Here is a 23292-nt window from a genome sequence, read left to right as displayed (position 1 = left end):
ACATTTCTTATATAATTATAAAGAAGCATTCCAACAGAATGAATCTAATTTTCCCAGCTCGTGCATTTGCATCTCTTTTTCTTAGTCACTGATCTCTACTTTCCATTCTTTCTCACATCTTCTAAACTCCTCCATGTGCAGGATTGTCACATTTAGCAAATAGAAATATAGGATGCCCAGTTAAATTTAAATTTCAAATAAACAACAAATATTTCATTAGTATGTCACAATGGTCATGGGGGCACATGCATTTTAAAAAGTATTATATGTTTATATGTATTAACAAAAATATTCTGTTTATCTGACATTCACATTTAACTGGCATCCTGTATTTTATCTGGCAATCCTATCCTGTGGCTTTTGATATCACCCTGTGAACATCCAGAACTAAACCCTAGCAATCTCTCCATGATTCCAGATTCTGTCCTATCCACGACCTAAGGCTTCTAATGCTGCTGCATGCCTCGTATCTCAATCCTGCCCTGTTGGGGTTATTGGGTTCTGCCATACGATACTTGTTTTACAAACATAGACTAAAGAAGTTAGTAACATCTTTGTTTGCCACACAACAAATATATGATTTCCATTGGCATAGACTCTTCTATAGTCTCTCAGGCACACCTTACGACTAATAAGAACACTGTCTTCCAGGTATAAGCCAAGTTCTTGGGAGTTATCTTTGAAGTTTCTGTGTTGAGACTATTGGTCTTCCCTGTGCAAAGACTTGATTAGCAAATACTACTTGAAACAATCCACAATTCGTAGTGCAGTTGACCACCCTTATGATCAAGGGGATCTCTGTGTCCCATCCCATAAAAGCTTCATAGGTCTCACCCTCGATTAAGTGCTTCACTTCTCAAGACAGTGAACAGATGGAGGACTTTTGTAGTTACCATTATACAACTGTGCCCTGTGTTGTTTTATTATACAACCAGAGAACTGAGGCACTGGCTTTACCTGTCAGCTATGCTAGGGGTGTGACACCATCTTTCTGACTTGATCACACATGCCACATCTCTTAATATTTCAGCTAGACTGAAATAATTCTTTGTAAAATTTTGGGGCTGGGGTAAAGAACAAGGTAGAACTTTGAATATTTTATTCATAATTATATTCACGATTGTATTTATATGAATGATATAAGGACTAAGTAAGTATGTGTTAAATAAATGACCAAATGAATAAGTAAACTAATGGACAAATGAATAAATGTTTATGACTGGAGCATATTACCCATAAACCTCCCTAGAGACATATTTAACAGATACTCTGTGAAAGTCCCTGATGCTGGGAACTTACATTCCGAAGACAGTAACTATTCTTCATAGAATTCAGCATCCAGATTGTACATGTTCTTAGAGGCCCAAACTACCTGGATATTGGCCCATGTCATAAAATAAAATATCTTACAGCACAATTCTTCCCTCAGATTGAGAACACTTTCAGGCCCATTAGCTGATTTAGCAGGGTTTTTAGAGCTCATGGATTCACTGTGAGTTCTGAATAACTGTTGTATTACTAGAATTAAGAATCTCTCTGTGTCTTCTAGGGCTTCTCTTGATATTTCCTGTGTGCCCATTGACATGTCCTTGAACTTACAGATTTGCTCCATCCCAGGACCATCCAGGACTGTGGCTTTCACAATCCACCCTCTAAATCGGACCCATGACATTATTTTTAGAGAAAATTTGGATCTATATGTTTCTGTGGCTAGCTAGTCTTCCTCAGTAAAACCGAAATCATTTCCTTCTAGTGAGTACTCTCCAAATCAAGGTGCACCTTACTTCTCCTGATGCATACTTCCGAACCCACAAAGTACACAACCAGAACAACACTTCTTATCCTCAAACCTTGCTCTCCACAAGGGAACTCGCTTTCAAAAGTATTACTATTATATTACCCAGTGTACTCTCTTTTATAGAGGCCCTGGCTTTCTTCCTTGATCTTTCCTTCCATCCATAATCTTTATGCCAGTGTTGACCAAAACTCCACTCCAAAAGCATTTATTCTTTTCTAAAACAACCTTCAGCTAAAGTTTTAGTAACTAAATCTACTAAAAATCCATTGCTGAACAGGAAGCAGGTATCTGGAAGGCCATTTCTGGTACAAGACCATATTTGGTATCATTCTCATAGCTTCATTCTAGCTAGCTTTTCTTAAACCTGAACAATAAGAGGTTATGACTACTCCGCATAACTTTTATTTTCAACGCCCTGTCTCTTTCTAGTTCCTGTCATCCATGAAAATAAGCTGAGTCCATCAACCTCTATTTATGTAGGCCCACATTGGGGGATATTTATAGCCTGGGATTATTGACAGCAGAGCAGACCTCAACAACTGAGGATTTAAGGACAGTATGAACTGTAACAACTGACTTTGGAGAGGGCTAAATCCCAGAACAGTACTCATGATCTGATGACTCTAACGTGCATTGTCCCTCTATGAGCTCAGATACCATACTGGCCAGAAGGCGAGGGAGAGAAGGAAGGCTTGACCTTAGGTGCAACACAGCAGAAGAAACAGAACTCAGTCAACAATGTGTGTTTCTCAACCACCTTTGGTCTACCATATTTAGATATCTTTAATGACAGTAACCAGGCACTTCCTAATAACTTTTTAGATATTGAGTGCAACCACAGCTAATAACCCTGTTTTACAGATGAAAGTCAGAACTTAGTACCCAAAAACATCTTCTTTAAAAGAATTCTGTGTAGTCCTCAACAACTCTCCTTATATACCAATATCCAAGTTTAAAATAATTCTCCTTTTACGTGGTTGACTTAAGGTAGTATTTCTTCTTCCTAAATACCTGGGACTGTGCTTGCTTATTGATGGTTCTTCCTCACATTACAGTATATATTCTTGTTATGTTTCTCATAGTTTACGTTCCAGTTAGTCTTGAGAAGACCTTGAGAGCAAAAATCATGAGATGTGATAGAAATTTTTAGGCATCTGTGTACGCTATTCTTTCTAATCAGATAACTTCCCTTTCTCACTTCACCTGGGTAATTTATGTGTCATCTTAAACATTACTTCCTTTCCTGGCCTTAAGATGTTAGACATCCTACTATATACATCCATCATCATGCACATAACTCACGTCAGTGTCTGTCTTTTCACAAGATTACAAGCTCTCTGACAGTAGGTACCAATTTTTCTTGCTTAGAGTCGAATTTTCAAAACCAAGCAGTATCTTGCAAAGAAACAGCACTTACTCAAACGATATTTGTAAAATGCAAGGATGGATGGATGGAAGGATGGATGGATAAAAGGCTCTCAGATAATTTGTTTATTTAGTTGCCAGAGTTGTTTGATCTGTTAAAAGGGGAATAGGTAAGCACTTGCTATTACACTACTAAAAAGCAGATACTGCTTGCTAATGACTACACAGATAGAAGTATAATATTCAAGTGAATATTTGTGTATGTTTTAATTACAAGTAAATGTATATTTTTGCAGGAACAATTTGAAACTGAATTAAAGTATAAAATGACAGTTAATGGAAAAATTGCGGTGCTTTATTTGAAAAAAAACAAGTAAGTACGTTTATCTGTGATATTATCCTCAGCAAGAGAAAGGCAGCATGTGGAGAGTGTGCTGAGTCTGTTGCTGCTTATGCCTGGCACAAACCTGGACTAATCAGCTTTTGCTCTCAAATGACTCAAGAAGTTCACTGAACTTAACAATCAGCACAAGTAACCACAACATGTTTGTCTTTCTCTAGGAACCTCCTTGCACCAGGCTACACAGAAACATATTACAATTCCACTGGAAAGGAGATCACCACAAGCCCACAAATTATGGTATAATAGTCTCTTCAATTCTTTAATAGGGGTTTTACCCAGAGCCCTAAAGGCGGTGTCCTTGCTAGGCAAATAATAGAAGTGAAACTGCGTTTATAACATTAATGCTTTTTTCAGCAGTAGCCCTTACCCAATTGATCTTCCACTTTTCTTTTTTTTTATATTTGACAAGAGCAAAACAATTTCTTGGCAACTCTGGTAAGTTTTTCCAGCCTTTAAGGACTCCTATAGGAGGTGGGTAGAATGAGCATGAAGAGTTACATACCTCTGGTGCTCTCAATCAATTTCTATCATTTCTCTAGATTTGTGGTCTCTTCAACCAAGACTGTTTCCTCAATAGCAATTGCAGAATTGTTTTTTTTTTTTTAACAATTTCTCTTGACACCTATTCATAGCCCATGTTTTCTTAGAGCGAGCAGACGACGGTGTGTAGCCATTAGGGGTCATGCACCGTTACCTCTTTTTCTGAGCTCCATTTTCCATGGGAAGCCCTTCAAGCATTGTTCTCCATAGCAATAATACCAGAGTTAACATGGGCCAACACCTCATCTGTCCCAAACTAGAAAGGTCCTTCATGGAACACCCACACGAAAAAATGTTAAGAAGGGCATTTTGCTCCAAATGCAGGCAAGAAATGTGCTGATCCAATTAATCTGATGGAACATTTCAGATAAATCAAGAAAGAAAAAACAAAAACCCAATCTGAATAGCCCGTCCTTTGGAAAAAGGCTTGTAGATCTTTGCTAGAAAAAAGTTAATGAGAAATCAGCCAAAAGGAAAAATGAGTGCCCAGTGTTGTTTTAGGAGCTCAGGTTTTAAACTCACATATCCAAGTTTATTCCATCTAAATATTATTGACATTCATCCTACTTAGTCAACACTGACAGTTAATACCTTGTAAACATTTTGGGATCATTGACTGACATTAACAATTTCAATTTATATGAAGTTTTTAATTATTTTTTAAACGTCTCTGAGTTTACTGTTGTTCAGCAGAATATGATTTGAAAGTATTTAAAGTATTTAAAATCCTGTTTCAAGATTTCCAATGCGGCTTTAGCAGGGGCACTAAAATTCACATGTACTTCTCTTTATAAAACCCCTTTTCCTTTAGGATGATTGTTACTATCAAGGACATATCATTAATGAAAAGGATTCTGATGCTAGCATCAGCACATGTAGGGGTCTAAGGTAAGACTTCAGGAATGTTTTGCATGCATCTGTGATTGTGGTATTTATGTATATATCTAACCAACCAGATGAATTCCAAATATCATTAATTTTTATATAGTTGCATATGAATCATAAGGGCCATAAAATGTTGAAATTTGAAGAAACACTGCTTCTCTTGATAGTGGTTTGTAAATTACATATCTGAATTGCTTTCAAAGATATTTTGTTACCTTATTTTAAAATACAGGATTTTGAGTCCCAGTTCTGGAGTCAGAATCTTTAGGGAATGGGACCTGCTCTCTCTTCTCGTTCCTCACTTTATTTTACTTATTAATTTAGATGGAGTCTTGCTCTGTCACCAGGCTGGAGTATAGTGGTGCGATTTCAGCTCACTGCAATCTCAGCCTCCTGGGTTCAAGCAATTCTCCTGCCTCAGCCTCTCAAATAATTGGGATTACAGATGCCCGCCACCACACACGGCTAGTTTTGTATTTTCAGTAGAGACAGAATTTCACCGTATTGGCCAGGTTGGTCTTGAACTCCTGACCTCAAGTGGTCCGTCTGCCTCAGCCTCCCAAAGTGCTGGAATTACAGGCGTGAGCCACCATCCCCAGACTCCCTCCCCACTTTAAGCTCTCTCTCTCTCTCTAGATTGTCTTATCTGTGATTATGACATATGTTTCTGTCTGTTAATGATATGCTATGCATCTGTCTATAGTAAGGTGGCTCTTCTGATGTCCAGACTTGATTATCTAATTTTCTTTTTCATATTTTCAGTTGGATATCTTAAAGAAATCTTAATTTCAGTGTGCCTTAAACCAAACTAATGATTGTCTCTTGAATCTGGTACAGTTTCCATGTTCTCTGTCTTAATCAGTGGTATAATCAAATAATCACTTGCCCAGTTCAGAACCCTAAATTCCTTGAGGTTTGCTTGCCCCTCAGCCCTGCAATTTCAATCCCTTACCAAGTCTTGTTGATTCTATCCTCTAAACGCTTTCTGAAATTGTTCATTCTGTCTCTACTGCAATATCCTAGTCCCTCTACCATGATTCCTTGTGCAGACCATTGCAATAATTCATCTTCTCATATCATCTTCTCAATTCATGCATCTCATGAATATGAGATGCATAGCATATCATTAACAGCATAATGATATGAGAGAGAGAGAGAGACAGGGAGAAAAGAGAGTGAGAGAGAGAGAGAGAGAAAAGAGAGTGAGAGAGAGAGAGAGAGTGCTTATCTAGAGAGAGAGAGAGCTTAAAGTGGGGAGGGAGTCTGGGGGTAGTGGCTCACGCCTATAATTCCAGCACTTTGGGAGGCTGAGGCGGGCGGACCACTTGAGGTCTTGCCATTATCTAATTTTATGTACACTTAATTCAGTCTATTATATTCTCTTGTACTTTTTCTTCACATCAATTATCTATTATAATTATATATAAGTACTTACTATATAGTTATATATATTCTGTGATTATTTGATACACATCCATCTTTCTCATTTGAACATAAACTCCATAAGAAAAGAGACCATATCTTTATTTTTGCTGTCTACCTTTAGTCCAATGCCTAATGAATAATGGGTACTCAGTGAATATTGGTTGAATGAATCCTAGTTCAAGGTTTTAGCAGAGAAAATTAGGAAGTTGAAAATATTTGTCATGTGCTTTACATGTTCTCACATTCAATCTTTACTATCACAATATTAGGAAGGTGTCATGACAAATAAAAGTGGAGAAACTGAGGCTTGTGAGTTTGAAAAATTTTCCCAATGTGTCACAGTGAATGAGTTATAAAGCCAGTATTTTAACACTTATCTATAAAACTCTAAAGTCTCTTTCATTTTAAGGGTACCTTTAAAACAAGTATAGCATTAAAATTGGAAGAATGCTGGACCAAGTGTCAGGAAATATTCATTCTAGTGCCAGAACTGATATGGTTGGTTGCATGACATTGCAGCAGTCACTTCTCCCTAATATGTCTTACTTCCTTATAGAAAATAAGTTTAGATAATCTCCAAGGTATCTTCAGCTGTAAGTTTTTCTGCATTTTATTGCCATGAGCTGAAATTGTTTTTGACATTGACTAGGAATTTTAAAGGTCCTCTTTTGGATCTTATAAATCTGTATGAACCTAATGCAGTAATACTTCGTTAAGAAACCAGAACTCTGTTTTTTTCAGGGGCTACTTCAGTCAGGGGAATCAAAGATACTTTATTGAACCTTTAAGCCCCATACATTGGGATGGACAGGAGCATGCACTCTTCAAGTATGACCCCGATGAAAAGAATTATGACAGCACCTGTGGGACGGATGGTGTGTTGTGGGCCCACGATTTGCAGCAGAACATTGCCCGACCTGCCACCAGACTAGTAGTATGTGCAACTTTATTTTTATTTGAAATGCTCTCATGTATTCTGCCTTGGCTTCCAGAATTAGCAGCGCAATTTACTGAAACTATAGTCATTGTCGAAATTAGTAAGTTATAGAGACACTAATCCTTAAATATTGCTAGACATTAATGATTCATTTAACAAATAGTTAGGAATCAACTTTTTTCTTTTTTTTTTTTTGAGATGGAGTTTCACTCTTGTAGCTCAGGCTGGAGTGCAATGGTGTGATCTCAGCTCACTGTAACCTCCACCTCCTGGGTTCGAGTGATTCTCCTGCCTCAGCCTCCTGAGTAGCTGGGATTACAGGCATGTGCCACCATGCCTGGCTAATTTTTAGTAGAGATGGGGTTTCACCATGTTGGTCAGGCTGGTCTCAAATTCCCGACCTCAGGTGATCCACCTGTCTCAGCCTCCCAGAGTGCTGGGATTACAGGCGTGAGCCACCACACTTGGCTGGAATCAACTACTATTTACAGCAATGTTCAAAGGTTAAAAACTAAGTGTAAAATGTAACTGCCCCCTAGAAGCAGGAACCTGTCACAGTATTCCTTGTAGCCTATAATAAACCACAAAGATATAAAGTATTATTATTAATTTGCTCTTGATTTTAGCCAAAAAGCTACAAAGTGATTATTATTATTTTGAAATAAAACATCTTCCTGTCATCATAAATTCATTCAACAAATCTCTCTTAAAGTGCTGTCACAGGTGCTGGAGAGATAGAAATAAGCAAGACAGACATAGAATTTGGCTATAGGAACTTAGAATATTATTTTATGTGTGGAATTCTGCTTCTAGTCATAGGAGAAAAATGAATATAGTGTTGTGTTTTAGTCTGTAGAGCACATATCAAAATATCTTTGTTGACATTAGTTTTATTTCCTTGTTGATACTACTTTTATTTCCAATATTTATTTCAAATCCAATCATTTCTTTTAAATGTTCTCAGAGTCTGTGAGCACAGGGCATAATTGGTCTAAATAAAATTTCTAGTCAGTTTAATTTTCTGTAGGTTTAAATTCTACCAGCAACTTCAGTGGTAAAGGTAAATATGTAGTCAAACCCAGAATACGCCAATACTTTTAAGTGCTCTGTAGATCACATATATCTCTAGTATGAAACTTAAAACCAAATGAGTCAAAATAATGATACCCATAATAATTTATTAAGAAATATATATGTATATTATGACATTAAAAGTATAAATTATCAGGGGAAGATAAAAGTCTAGAGTTTTATACATGACTGAAGTTTTATTGGTATGAGATACTCCATTACAACTATAAGATGTTTTATGTAAACCTCTTGGTAAATACAAAAAAAAAAAAAGAACTATAGCAGATACAAATGATAAAGAGAAAAGAATAAAAATGCAGCACTACAGAAAAATGACCAAATCACAAAGATAAACAAGGGAGGAAGCAATAAAAAAAACATAAACCTATAAAACAAAATGGCAGTAGTGGATCCTTTCCTATAAATAATTACTAGGAATATAAATGGATTAATTTTTCCAATCAAAAGATAAAGAGTGCCTGAATGGCTGAAAAAAGAAGATCTAACTATATGCTGCCTCCAAGAGACACTTTTAAGCTTTAAAGACATACATTGGCTGAAAGAAAAAGAAGGAAGAACATATTCCATGCAAACGGTAACAAAATAGACAAACTCTTAGGTAGACTAAGAGAAAGAGAGAGAAAACTCAAATATATAAAATCAGAAATGAAAGTGGAGATTTTACAAAAGATGTCTCAGAAATAAAAAGATCTTAAAGGACTAACATGAAAAATTATTTGTCAATAAATTTGATAGCCTAGAGAAAATAGATGAATTCCTAGAAAAATACAACCTATAAGGGTTGAATCAGAAAGAAGTAGAAAGCCTGAACAGAGTAATAACAAAGAGATTGACATAGTAATTAAAAACCTTTCAACAAGGAAAACCTAGGACTAGATGACTCTAGAGCTGAAAAGTATCAGACATTCAAAGAAGAATTATCACCAATAATTTTTAAAATTTTCAAAAAAATAGAGATGGAAGCTGTACTTCTTAACACTTTTTACAAGCCCAGCATTACCTTTATACCTAAGCCAAGACATAGACACCAAAGAAAGGAAAACTACAGGCCAATAATTCTGACAAACATTGAGGTAAAAATTTTCAATAAAATATTAGCAAATCAAATTCAACAACACATCCAAAAGATTATACATCATAATCAAATTGGATTTATTCTTGGCATACTGACTTAACATACACAACTTGATCAATGTAATATATCAATCATATCAACAGACTGAAAGACAAAAAATGCATGATCATATCAATTGGTGAAAAGGCATTAAACGAAGTTCAACATGCTTTCTTGATTAAAAGTTTAGGCAGTTAAATAATGGTGTGTAGTTAGTGGTTCTTGATTTGAGAGTTTAGACATAGAAGAAAAGTTCCTCAACATCATAAAGGCCATTTATTTATTTATTTATTTATATATTTTAGCAGTCAAATATGCCTTATTTTATTAAAGCACAGTCTTACAAATCCTCTTGATTTAGGATATTTGTAAACATTCTATAGCAGCTAGTTTCCCAAAACTAAATCAAAGTTGATAGTTTATAATCAGAAAACTTTTTTACATGCCAGTTACATTTCAGAGATTTTGTCATTCTTATATTCTTCTTTCTTCATGGAAATAAGTGCTCACTCAAATATGTGGGTCTTCTTCTGAAATTCATTTAATATGTAACTTTTGTCCTTGGCTTAGTTGGAATTCGAGTTTTGATAAGAAAGGTGTGGTTAAGTGCACATAATCATAGACTTTCAGCAACCACACAAATGTTGATAGTGTACAATGCAGTTGTTGATTAAAGCATAATGAATATTTAAGAACACTTTTGCATTATTTTATTTGAAGCTGGAATGATGTGAAACTCTAAAATATGTCTCAGCCCAAGCAATAAGGTTTACCTGCCCACTCTTCTTTCTCTTTATTTTTTAAATTAAAAGCCATTTATGAAAAGCCACTGATAACATCATAATCAATCAGAAAGGAGAAATAGAAAGCCATTCTTCTGGTACCAGGCAAGGATGCCTACTTTTACCACTTCTATTAAACATGTACCAGAAGCACTATCAAGAGCATTTAGAAAAGAAAAGGAAACAAACGTTCAACTTAGAAAGGAAGAACTAAAATTATCTCTATTTGCAGATGAAATGATTCTACCTATAGAAAACCCTAATGATTCCACTGAAAGCCTGTTAACACCAATAAATAAATTCAAGAAAGTTGCAGGATATAAAATCAACAGACACAATCTGTGACATTTCTATCCACAAAACAACCTAGTCAAAAATGAAATCAAGAACACCATTCCATTTATAACGTAAGTAATACTTGGGAATAAATTTTACTAAGGAGGTGAAAGACCTGTACACCGAAGGCTGTAAAACATTGATGAAGGAAATAGAAGGAAATGCAAATAAATGAATATTCCATGCTCATGAATTAGAAGACTATTGTTAAAATGTTCATACTACCTAAAACAATATGTAGATTCAATGCAATCCTTATAAAAACCCCAATTACAGTATTTACAGAAATAAGAAAAAAATCATACAATTTGTAGGGAACCACAAAATATCCCAAATAGTCAAAGGAATTCTGAGAAAAAAAAGACATCATACTACCTGATTTAAAGTTATATTACAAAGATATAGTAATTGAAACAGTATAATGGCATAAAAGCAGACACCTACACCAGTGGATCAGAATCGCAAGCTCAGAAATAAATCCAAACATATATGGTCAATTAATTTTCAACAAGGGCACCAAAAAGACACACTGGGGAAAGGATAGTCTCTTCAATAAATAGTGCTGGGAAAACTGGATATCCACATGCAAAATTATGAAATTGAATCCTTTTCTTATACCATAACTAAAAATCAAACCAAAATGAGTAAGAAACCTAAATGTAATATCTAAAACCATAAGACTCCTAGAAGAAAATAGAGGGGAAAAGCTGTTTGACATTAACCTTGACAATGACTTCTTAGATATCATACCTAAAAGCTAAGGTTATAAAATGTAAAAAAAGAGACTATATCAAACGAAAAAGCTTCTGCACAGCAAATAAAACAAACAAAATGAAAAGTAATCTAAAAAAAAGTGGGGGAATGAGTGTCAAATATATAGAGGTAGAGAATAAAACAGTGGTTACCAGGGTCTAGGTAGGGACAGGAAATGGGGAGATACAGGTCTAAGGATACCAAGTAGCCAATGTGCTGGGTGAAGCAGTTGAAAGATCTAATGTACAATATGAGGACTGTTAAGGACAAACTGTAGACAAATTTAACAGAGTTTAATTGAGCAAAGAATGGTTTGAGAATCCAGCAGCCCTCAGAACCAGAAGAGGTTCAGAGCAATTCCGTGCTGCTCGATGGTTGGAGAGGATTTACGGACAGAAAAATGACGTACAGAAAATGTATTAAGGTACAGAAACAGCTGCATTGGTTACAGCTTGGTGTTTGCCTTATTTGAACATGGTTTGAAGAGTTGGCCACCTTTGATTGGCCAGAACTTGGTGAAACTCCTAGCTATATGTTGCTGTGAATATCGACTCCTGGGTTTGCTTGTACAGGCCTCTTATCCCTCTGTCTCCATTCCTTGGTAACTATGTGGAAAGAGCCTTGCTTTTGAGACATTTTATCTTTTTGACTTTCCTCTACCTCAGGAGTGCTATTCCTTCTCATTTCCTTTCTGTCACCATTGCTCTGATTGACTGGTAAATATTAGAGAACCTCACATAACTCAATCCTGGATCTTTTTCTTTATCTACACATTCTTCCTAGGTAATCTCACCCTGTCCTGTGCCTTATTTAAATAGGAACTGTGCACTAATGGCCATCAGATGTGTATCTCTACCCTCTGCCCCTCTCCTAAAGGCCAGACTGTTATAATTATCTTTTTAATATATCTACTCAAACATCTGATATCACAAACCTAAAGTATGTCCCAAAAAGAACTACCAATTTCTAAACCACAAACAAAACCTACTCCTCTCTTTTTCTCCCCATTTTACTTAACACTACCACCACTCATTATTTGTTCAAGTTTGGATCTAGAAATTATCCTTGATTCTCTTTTTCTTCATCCCTCCTTACATGGTATCCATCAGAAAGTGCCTCCAACATATTTCAGATCTTTTACTTTGCTCCCTTTTCTGACTATGCCAAGGTACCATCTCATAATAACCATGGCAACAGCCTCTGCCTGACCTGCCCATCCCAGTTCAGCAGAATCCACACTCCACACAATCAATCCAGTGCCATTTTTATTGTAAATCACATCACATCCCTTTTCTGTTCAAAGCCCTCTGATGTCTTCCCATAGCATTTAGTATAAAAGCCACACAACTGACCACGGGTCACAAACCCCTATATGATTGTCATCCCATCGACCTCTCTGGTCTCTTCCTCTCTTTACTCCCCATCTCTCAGTGACCTGCCCCATTATGTTATACAAAACACAAGCATTTTTTTTTCTATGCTCTAAATATGCCAATACTATTTCGCCTTAGAGTCTATTTACTAATTTTTTTTTTCTCTGCTGGAATTGTCTTCCAATTTATCTTTCCTTGCCTGGCTTCTCATTTTCCTTAATACATCTGCTAGACGACCAGCTCTTTAGATAATTTCACCTATTCTGAAATAACTACCTAGTAACTCAATATCACATGCCCACTTTAATCCTCCACATAGCACTGGCCACCATCTGATATGTTTATGTCTCTTGTAAGCTTCATCAACAGATAGACCATGTTGATTTCACTACTGCATTTGCAGTTCCCAGAGCACTCTCAGTGTATTGTAAGTGCTAATAAATATTTTGTTCCCATGGAGGGTAGGAAGTAAGTACATGTCTCATTAGATAACATCTAAAAGTCTATCTTCAGAAATTTGTTCTTTGTAATCGAACTTAAGTTACCTACTAAAAGACGTGCACTTCCAGAAATGCAATCTAATAAACTTTGATGAGCTATTATTTAGTAGGAATAATCTATTGGTCCCTTTTCAATGAGACAATGCACTATGTAACTTTTCTTTCTCTCTCTTTTTTTTTTTTTTGAAATAGAGTCTCACTCTGTTGCGCAGGCTGGAGTGCAGTGGTGTGATCTTGGCTCACTGCAAGCTCCGCCTCCCGGTTCACGACATTCTCCTGCCTCTGCCTCCCCAGTAGCTGGGACTACAGGCACCCACCACCACGCCCGACTAATTTTTTGTATTTTTAGTAGAGACGGGATTTCACTGTGTTAGCCAGGATGGTCTCGATCTCCTGACCTCGTGATCCGCCCGCCTCGGCCTCCCAAAGCGCTGGGATTACAGGCATGAGCCACCGTGCCCGGCCTAACTTTTTTTTTTTTAGATAGAGAAAGGAACAGAACATTGGTAAGTTTGAAAACATGGGAAGGAGAGAAGAGAACCAAGTAGACTAGAAACAATGGTGTCTCTGCATTGCACTATTGATAAAGGAGCTGGTATTTCACCAGGATATGAATTAAAGGCTACCAAAGAAAACAAAACAAACAAAAAAACCGAAAAACACTAGGAGGATGCTGAAGTCAAAGTTACTCTATTTTGTGTCAGGATGCTGAAGAAGTCTACTGTTCAAAACAATAGAAAGACTTTGGTTTTATTTCTAGCTCCCCTACTAGTAACATAATTTAGACCCCTTGATAAAATGAAGAAGTCAGACCAGAATATTGCTGGGGTCCCTTCACCTCCAAATTTATGAGCCTTGTCGGTAGATAATCCTGCCTGTTGAATTGGGTTAAAATGCTAATATTGTCTGCCTTTACTCCAGATATAAACCAACTGCTTATAAAATTACAGATGTCAAATAATATAAGAACTTTTGTGGAAGAAGATGTTGTATCAGTAATTCTCCCCTTTATATTTCAGAAATCGAATGATGGGAAGGTTCAGAAACATGAGAAATACATAGAATATTATTTGGTCCTGGATAATGGTGAGGTAATTGTATGAGATAAATGTGCTGTCTTCCAAAACTCCCATTCATATATATTTATTTATTATAGAGACATTAAGTATCTGGATGAGACTTAAAGAATCATGAATATGAGCTATGGTTACATATTTTTCTAAAACTATGAAATTTGACATTTGTAATTAAGCTGATATGATTTCTTTTCAGAGACATCAGGGCAATTGATATGATATGCATAAATTGTTGGGACTTATAATACTGTTTTCTTATTGACTTAAGAGCATCCAACTAGGTTTCCAATTATATTCTTCTGTCATTCTGTCTTTTGTTGTTAAATCATTTGTAAATTAAAATTTATTCTCATTAGGGAGTCATTATAAAAGCTTACTTGGTCACAATGAAAGCTTAGTGAATGGAATCCTCTGAAAAGGCAAATCTTTGGTGACAGTCACTGTTTATCTTCTACTGTAAGAATGCATTTTCATATACTGGGTTTTCTAAATTTAAAATGCACATGTGTATGAAAATATAAGTCAACTATTAGCTCAGGCCCTAAGCTTTGGCCTTACTTATTGTGCTTAATTCATGTATTATTCATATACATATCTCTTAAATTAATAAGGCATTCCTTTTGCTAATTCTGCATAGCTTAGAAAACTATAGAATTTAAGTGAAAATACATTTGGAATAATTCTTTAGAGCTTTATACTGAGCTAGTACTTCAGAAGAGAAAACATCATATTCACTCCCAAAGTGCTTTAATGTAGCTAGACAAATAGGAATTTGATTCTAACTTTTAATTAACTCTAATAACTAAATTTAATTGAAATCAATAAGTAATATAAGAGAAGATACCCTTTTAACCTTCCAAGTATATTAATTTTATCAATGCCCATAATATTCTTTCTTAATTTTCTTTTAGTTTAAAAGTACAATGAGAATCAAGATGAGATCAGAAAGAGGGTGTTTGAGATGGCTAATTATGTCAACATGGTAAGACATATTTTATTACCTGCAGTTTTAAATAGTTTGCTGGGAGATGTCTTTGGGTTTTTCAATGAACGCACTTGAAGCAGGGAAGCAAAGTCAAGACACTTGAGACCAATGTGGCTGACTAACTCCCGAAGGATGACCACAACTTTTGCTACACAGTGGAACATGAATATTAATACCACAAACCAACACTTTTCTTATTTACCTGCCACACTATTCTCAGGTATAAGAAGACATAAAAACTGATTTTACATGGGTGCATTGTGTTTTCCAAAAATCCACTAAGAAAATGCTGAAGACCAAATCCCAACAGAAAGCTGGTCCAGAGGGGAAAAAATAATTTTAAAAATGCAAAGCACTGTCACAGTAGCATATTTCATAAACAATGATCTCATGTAATCCCCAGAACAATCCTAAATGTTACTAAAACCTAATGTATAGCTAAGGATTCATATTGTCAGAAACAAAGTAACTCACCTAAGATCACAAAGTGAGAAAAGGATAGCCATGAGGTTTGAATATAGATTTGTCAGATTTCCAAACCCATTTGAGTCATACAACTGTTGACTATGTTCTTTAGACATGATTGTGTTACCTAATTTCCAAAATATTTAAAAAATGGTTTTACAAATTTTAAGTACTAATTCTTAGTTTTCTGTTTGTTGGATATATAGTTGGCATACTTATTTTGAAATGAATGAGTCTCTTTGTGGTATTCTATAAATGCTCTGAAGATAATTTTTTGTTGTACAACATAATGCTGTAATATACTTATTTTGATATGCATATACATAGTGAAGTGATTACCACAGTCAATATATATGAAATAAAAGAAGTAATAAATTTCCTTCTTACGCTGATGGGAATGATTTGTGGAGGGCTAAACATTGATAATGCAGGAAAGACAGAAGAATTGTTGGAATAATCTTGATGGGGGCAGAAATAAGAGATGTAGTACGTACGTGGAGAAACTGGTCTTAGACTCAGAGGTTGTTCATTTATATAGTAGATGGGGAGGCGCAGGGTGTTTGGACAAGAATAGGTGAGGGGATGGGCCAACGGTGGGAGCTTGTGGACATTCTCTTCAGATTGCTCTTATACTCTCAGTGAATGTGGAAGCAAGGACAACTGTGAAAGTCAGATTTAAAAGAAATGTTAGAATTACTAAGAAGAGGAGTATAAAAAATGTGTGCAGACAACTGCATGTGAATGGAATTTGGAAATACAGCAGTTTTGCTGGAAAGCATTAAGGACTACTTGAGGTTGGTAGTCACAGCTTTAAAGTAAGAGCAATCAGGGTCAGGTGCAGTGGCTCACGCCTGTAATCCCAGCGCTTTGGGAAGCTGAGGTGGGCGGATCATGAGGTCAGGAGATCGAGACCATCTGGCTAACACGGTGAAACCCCATCTCTACCAAAAAAAGAAAATACAAAAAATTAGCCGGGTGTGGTGGTGGGTGCCTGTAGTCCCAGCTACTCTGGAGGTTGAGGCAGGAGAATGGCGTGAACCTGGGAGGCACAGCTTGCAGTGAGCCAAGATCGCACCACTGCACTCCAGCCTAGGAGACAGAGCGAGACTCCGTCTTAAAAAAAAAAAAAAAAAAAAAAAGGAGAGCCATCAGAACAATGTGTTTTCCCCTGTGTTCAAGGGCAGAAGGAGGAGAGGTTTAGAGGCAAGTTGCTTTTAACCAGGGTTGGAGTTTTGTCAGGTGAGTAAAATTAAGCAAGAAAGGAACAAGGAAGTTAAGGAAGTTGAGGGGAACAATCAAGTGAAGGATGATAACATGACTGGATTTTAACTTCACTTTCAGTAACTGCATTCCTTAATGCTTTTCTTGTTTTCCAAACTACCTTTTTTTAAGAAGTATTTAAGTTTCTTAGCAGAAAGTTGCTGGTGAGAATGTCACTGTGCACTTTTAGAAACTATAGTAGTAATTTAAGCTTTTATCTTTAGAGGAAGCATATTGTCTCATAAGCTTAACTCATTATTTCTAAAGTTTCTCCCATATGCATTGTGGATTATTTGGTTCAATTCATGTTTAAGATTAGAGGACCATTGTCTCATTCTGAAAATACATAAAATGGGTGGCTCATAAATGACAGCAATTTATTGCTCACAGTTCTGGGGGCTGGGAAGTCCAAATCAAGTTCCATCAACATTTGGTTTCTGGTGAAGATTGTCTTCCTGGCTTGGAGACCAGCTGCCTTCTCACTGTGCCTTTATATGGTGGAAGGGACAAAGCAATTCTCTGGGGACCTCTTTTTTAAGGGCACTAATCTCATTCATGAGGGCTCCACTCTTATAACCTAATCACCTCCCAAAGGCCCCACCTCCTAACACACCATCACCTTGGGGGTTAGGATTTCAATGCATGAATTTTGGGGGACACAAACATTCAAACTATAGCAACTACTTAGCTTATTGTAAATGTGTCGATGTACATTTGATTATATCATGTTACTACTTTAATGCCTAACCCGGCACTGAGCAAACTTTGCTAATTCTGAAATATTCTCACTCTGAGAGCACTGAAAAACATATAGGCAATTGAAGCCATAGTAATGGGCCACTGACACAAAATTATAGTATTTCTTAAGAGCACAAACAGGAATATTTTGTCTTAACAGGGCCTTTTCTATATACTCCCCCCCCCCAAGAAAAAGAAATTTACAGACCTGAACTATCTTAGTGGATCTGTCTTTTGTTTTGAATGGGAGTTTTAGTGTCTACAAAATAGTCAATACATTCTGTTTCGCAAATATGCTTGGAAATAAGGTTTTTAATACTGCTGTGATTAATGTTTAAAATACAAAATACATTGAAAATGTTTAAAATGATATCACCATTATAAGTAATTGCTTTGCCTTTTTTTTTTTTTTTGGACAGCTTTTTAAAAAACTCAAAACTCATGTGGCCTTAGTCGGTATGGAAATCTGGACTGACGAGGATAAGATAAAGATAACCCCAAATGCAAGCTTCACCTTGGAAAATTTTTCTAAATGGAGGGGGAGTGTTCTCCCAAGAAGAAAGCATCATGATATTGCTCAGTTAATCACGTATGTACAGATTTTCCCCCATTGCACACTATGTGGTATTTGGTGGATACTTTTCTGAACCTTGGCAAAGTTGGCAAAGTGAGGTGTACACATAGGGGAGTAGACATTTATAGAGCACTTACTTGGATTATATGTCAAATATGCTCTTATTTTGGATCCAAGTATTTTCTTTTTTCAAAAAAAAGCAATGATTCATAAAAAGTTTGTTTTTATTGGGTATACAGGAAGAAAAGACAAGTTTATATAATGGAAAGATAGTTTTTGATTCAGTGTTTAATTAAAGAACTGATTGGCTTTAGGCTCAAGTTAGAATAAACCTCTAGGATATTATTAGAAAAAAATTAAGTACTATATCCTAACCCCACATCTTCACTCATTTATTTCCTGCTGAAATGTCTAGTTAAGAACAATAGGGGAAATAAATCTAATGGCTATAAATTATATGAGACTGGAGGGTGTGCCTCAAAATGGTCAAGAAAATGCTGCTGGGTAGCTGGATAATATTTAGTTGAAATCAGCTAGAAGGAAGCAGTAAGGATTGACTTGAAGTTACTGAAGAGTCTATTATCTAAGAAAACCATGAATTTCATGGGAAATCAGTGAACTATGTCCACCAGAATTAGTTAATATTTCTGTGCTGGTCATCGGTTACTGCATAACAAACGAGTTTGAATTTCTGGGCTTGAAATAAGGCTTCTTCATTTACATAATTGGCACGTGGGCTCATTTGGCTGGAACAGTGAGTCTGGTTGGTCATGTTTCTGTCTATATCCCCTTTCATGTGCCCAGCTTGAGCTTCCCTTCAATATGGCTATCTTAGAGTAGGTGGACTTCTTACTAGGTGTCTAGTTTTTCTCAGACTAAGCATTTCAAGAGGCACAAGATAATGCATCAAGGTTTTTTATGATCTAACTACAAAAGTCACAGGGTGTCATTACTGGTATATTATCTTAATCAAGGGTAAGTTGTAGGGCCAATCCAGATTCAAGGGGAAGGCACTACTCAGGCTGAGAATACTGCAAGGCTGGTTCATTGAGGGGTCACCTTTGGGAAGTAGCCTACACAATTTCTTAATTTGGAAAGGTGAGTTTTAGACTCAAGAGCCCATTCTTTGTGGAGGGGTTTAGTGATTTTCCAAGGTCTCATAGCGGGTAAGTAATAAGGGAGCCAGACAAATTGCTGAATACTCCATCACAGTACAGTAATAGTGTAGAAGCTTAAAAATAATAGACGAGATGATAAATGTATAGGTAAAAATAAATGATGATACAATGTCAAGAATAGATTCTTTGAAGAGATCAGAAAAAAAATGAAAACAGAAAGGAAATATTTGTTCTTCCAGTTATGCAATTAATGTCTTACCATTTACCAAACAAATTAACAGAAGATACTTATACTTAGGTGTAAGTAGGTTAAAAAATTAGAGTCCAAATATACTCTGTTCACTTAAAAGATAAACCAAAATATATAACTCCAAAATGAAGGAACTGTTTTTGCAAATGAACAAGTGGGGAGAACTGAAACCACAAAAATGTAGAATGAAGTATAAATAACTTTGTGATATAATTTTAAAAGAGATTACAGATATCATAAATCTTTTAAGTATGTATAATGTAAAATATATTTTCAAAATAAATATCTGAAATCAGATTAAATGGATAAAATCTGCAGGGAATGAAAAATTGAGAAGTTTTCTCATTTATTTTACACAGCAGAATAGATACTGTCTATTTTAATATTGTTTTATGGAAAATACAGGTTCAATTTCCCATGTAAATGCATCTACTAAGGAAATTAAAAACTTGATGCAAATTGGCCAAATTTCCAGAGACAATTAAGGGCCAGGATCTTGTACAGATAGAAAAAAAACCTAAAAGGAACGAGTATGAAATTATTGAAGATTTATAGAAAAATTAAAAGGAACCAAAAAAAATTAAAATTACTAAAGAAAAAACATGTTATCTACGTAAGTGCAAATGATTCAAACCCCTCTCCAGTATAAAAATTATTTGAATGTCAGTGATCACTAATACAAATGCTTTCAAAATGGGCCCAATCCCTAAACCAACTGTAGCTAAAACAGTGCTAATGTAAAACAAAAGTATGTGATATAAAATATGAGTAAAATATAAATAAAACAAAGCCTCTGTGGTAATGCTAATATCAAAACAAGATATATATGGAGAAATATTTATTAGGACCAAAATAGCCTTTCTTTTCTTCACAAGGGATACATTTCACAATGAAAAGTGTTATAATCAGAAATGATAGAAAATAGTCAACGTAATTCTATCTAGGTGTTTGGATTTTAAGTGACACAAAAGCCATTCTACAGAAAAATGCCTTATGCAAATTCAAAACTGAAGAAAACATTGAGTGATGGTTCACAGTGAGTTTTTCTGGTAACCATTTAGGACTTTGGATGAATTGTCTATAAAAATAGAGCTTAGCATTATAATTTGTGATATCAATTTATTTCTTTCTTGCAGAGCAACAGAATTTGCTGGAATGACTGTGGGTCTTGCATTTATGTCTACAATGTGTTCTCCTTATCATTCTGTTGGCGTTGTTCAGGTCTGTATGACGATAAACTGTTGGTTCTATGGTTTACATTTACCAAATGCTTTTTAAAACATCTATAGAGAAGATCATGATAGTTTTTCTCCTTTGTTGACATGGTAAATAACATTGATTGAATTTCAAATGTTGAACTAATTTTGCATTCCAGGGTAAACTCAACATAGTGATAATGCATTATCTTTTAATATATTGTTTAGCATGAAGTTTTAGCTAAAACTCTCAATAAACTAGGTATTGAAGGAACATATCTCAAAATAATAGCTATTTATGATAAACTGACAGCCAATATCATACTGAATGGGCAAAAGCTAGAAGCATTCCTTTTGAAAACCAGCACAAGACAAGGATGCCCTTTCTCACCACACCTGTTCAACAAAGCATTGGAAGTTCTGGCCAGGGCGTTCTGGCCCGGGCAATCAGGCAAGAGAAAGAAATAAAGGGTATTCAGATAGAAAGACAGGAAGTCAGATTGTATCTGTTTGCAGATGACATGATTGTATAATTAGAAAACCCCATTGTACCAACCAAAAATATCCTTAAGCTGATAAGCAACTCCAGCAGTCTCTGGATACAAAATCAATGTGCAAAAATCACAAGCATTTCTATACACCAATAACAGACAAGCAAATCACGAGTGAACTCCCATTCACAATTACTACAAACAGAGTAAAATACCGAGGAATACAACTCACAAGGGATATGAATGACCTCTTCAAGGAGAACTACAAACCACTGTTCAAGGAAATAAGGAAGGACACTAACGAATGGAAAAATATTCCATGCTCATGGATAGGAAGAATCAATATCATGAAAATGGCCATAGTGCCCAAAGTAATATAGATTCAGTGCTATACCCATCATACCATTGACTTTCTTCACAGAATCGGAAAAAAACTACTTTAAATTTCATATGAAACCAAAAAAGAACCTGCATGGCCAAGACAATCCTAAGGAAAAAGAACAAAGCTGGAGGCATAACACTATCTGACTTCAAACTATACTACAAGGCTACAGTAACCAAAACAGCATGGTACTGGTACAAAAACAGAAATATAGACAAATGGAACAGAACAGAGGCCTCAGAAATAACACCACACATCTACAACCATCTGATCTTTGACAAACCTGACAAAAACAAGCAATGGGGAAAGGATTTTCTATTTAATAAATGGTGCTGGGAAAAGCGTACAGATTTTTTAAGAGTATGCCTCTCTTTCTTCCCATCTATTATGTTATTGTTATCATATGTTTAACTTTATATGACATAAATACACAATACATTATTAATTTTTAGATGTCCATCTTTGCCCTTTAAAATTAAAATATTTTCATTTGTACAACAAACCCCATGACACAGTTTAGCTAACAATCCTGCACTTGTACCTGTGAACTTATAATAGAAGCTTAAAAAAGAAGTTTTATATTTACCATCACTTTATTGCATTTCCAGCACTCTTTACTTCTCTATAAAAGTCCAAATTTCTATCTAGTATTTTTTCCTTTCAAGGGAATTTTTTAAAACATTCCTTATAATACAGCAAATTCTTTCAGTTTTGTTTGTCTAAGAAAGGCTTTATCTTACTTTCATTTTGAATATATTTTCACAAACTTTTTGGATGTCCTGTAACTCCAACTTACTGGTGGATTCAAGGGAAGTTATAGTTATCTATCTGCCTTATCCTTGTTAGTGTAAGAATAATGTTCTTTCCAGCTTTCTACATCCTAGATAGAAATGGAATTAACATACTTTTTTGTTACTATCTTTTGAGTCTGGGTTTGTAGTAGGTTTCATGGATGTACCGAAGAAGTAAAATACATATTTTCAAATTTGAAATAGCTTGCCATAAAATTGGAAGAAAACTGGCCTACCTAAAGCAATAGTTCTAACATATAATAGGTAGCTTAGTACTATTTTATGGAAGTGAAAACCATGCTAGGAATTCATAAGAGATGATTGTTGATGAATATTAACATAGTCAGGAAAAGTTGCATTAAGATGGACCTCAGCCTGTAATCCCGGAACTTTCGGAGGCCGAGGCAGGTGGATCACCTGAGGTCAGGAGTTCAAGACCAGCCTGGCCAACATGGTTAAACCCTGTCTCTACTGAAAATACAAAAAAATTAGCTGGACGTGGTGACTGGTGCCTGTAATTTCAGCTACTCAGAAGGCTGAGGCAGGAGAATCAGCTGAACCCAGGAGGCAGAGGTTGTAGTGAGCAGAGATTGCACCATTGCACTCCAATCTGGGCAATAAGAGCGAGACAGTCTAAAAAAAAAAAAAAAAAAAAAAAAAAAA

The 23292-nt window shown here is 35.7% G+C and overlaps 1 protein-coding gene across 2 annotated transcripts in view; it reads left to right on the top strand.

The window, feature by feature from the left end:
- The window catches only part of ADAM28 (ADAM metallopeptidase domain 28), a 72461-nt gene that overhangs the window by 15246 nt on the left and 33923 nt on the right, over nt 1-23292 (top strand). Inside the window, exons 3-10 of one of the 2 annotated variants that reach the window (XM_017885579.1) lie at nt 3460-3536; nt 3725-3803; nt 4918-4994; nt 7158-7350; nt 14323-14394; nt 15291-15361; nt 18247-18416; nt 20906-20990. In XM_017885579.1, the coding sequence (XP_017741068.1) occupies nt 15341-15361; nt 18247-18416; nt 20906-20990 (276 nt within the window). In that variant the 5' untranslated portion in view covers nt 3460-3536; nt 3725-3803; nt 4918-4994; ... (1 more) ...; nt 14323-14394; nt 15291-15340. The remainder of the gene's footprint in view (nt 1-3459; nt 3537-3724; nt 3804-4917; nt 4995-7157; nt 7351-14322; nt 14395-15290; nt 15362-18246; nt 18417-20905; nt 20991-23292) is intronic. The other variant, XM_017885573.1, reaches the window with a different exon arrangement.

Source organism: Rhinopithecus bieti, unplaced genomic scaffold (genome assembly GCF_001698545.2).
Source record: "Rhinopithecus bieti isolate Rb0 unplaced genomic scaffold, ASM169854v2 scaffold_315, whole genome shotgun sequence".
In the NCBI taxonomy this organism is placed as follows: Eukaryota; Metazoa; Chordata; class Mammalia; order Primates; family Cercopithecidae; genus Rhinopithecus; species Rhinopithecus bieti.
Note: the sequence above shows the minus strand (reverse complement) of the source record. Positions and strands in the feature narration are given on the sequence as shown.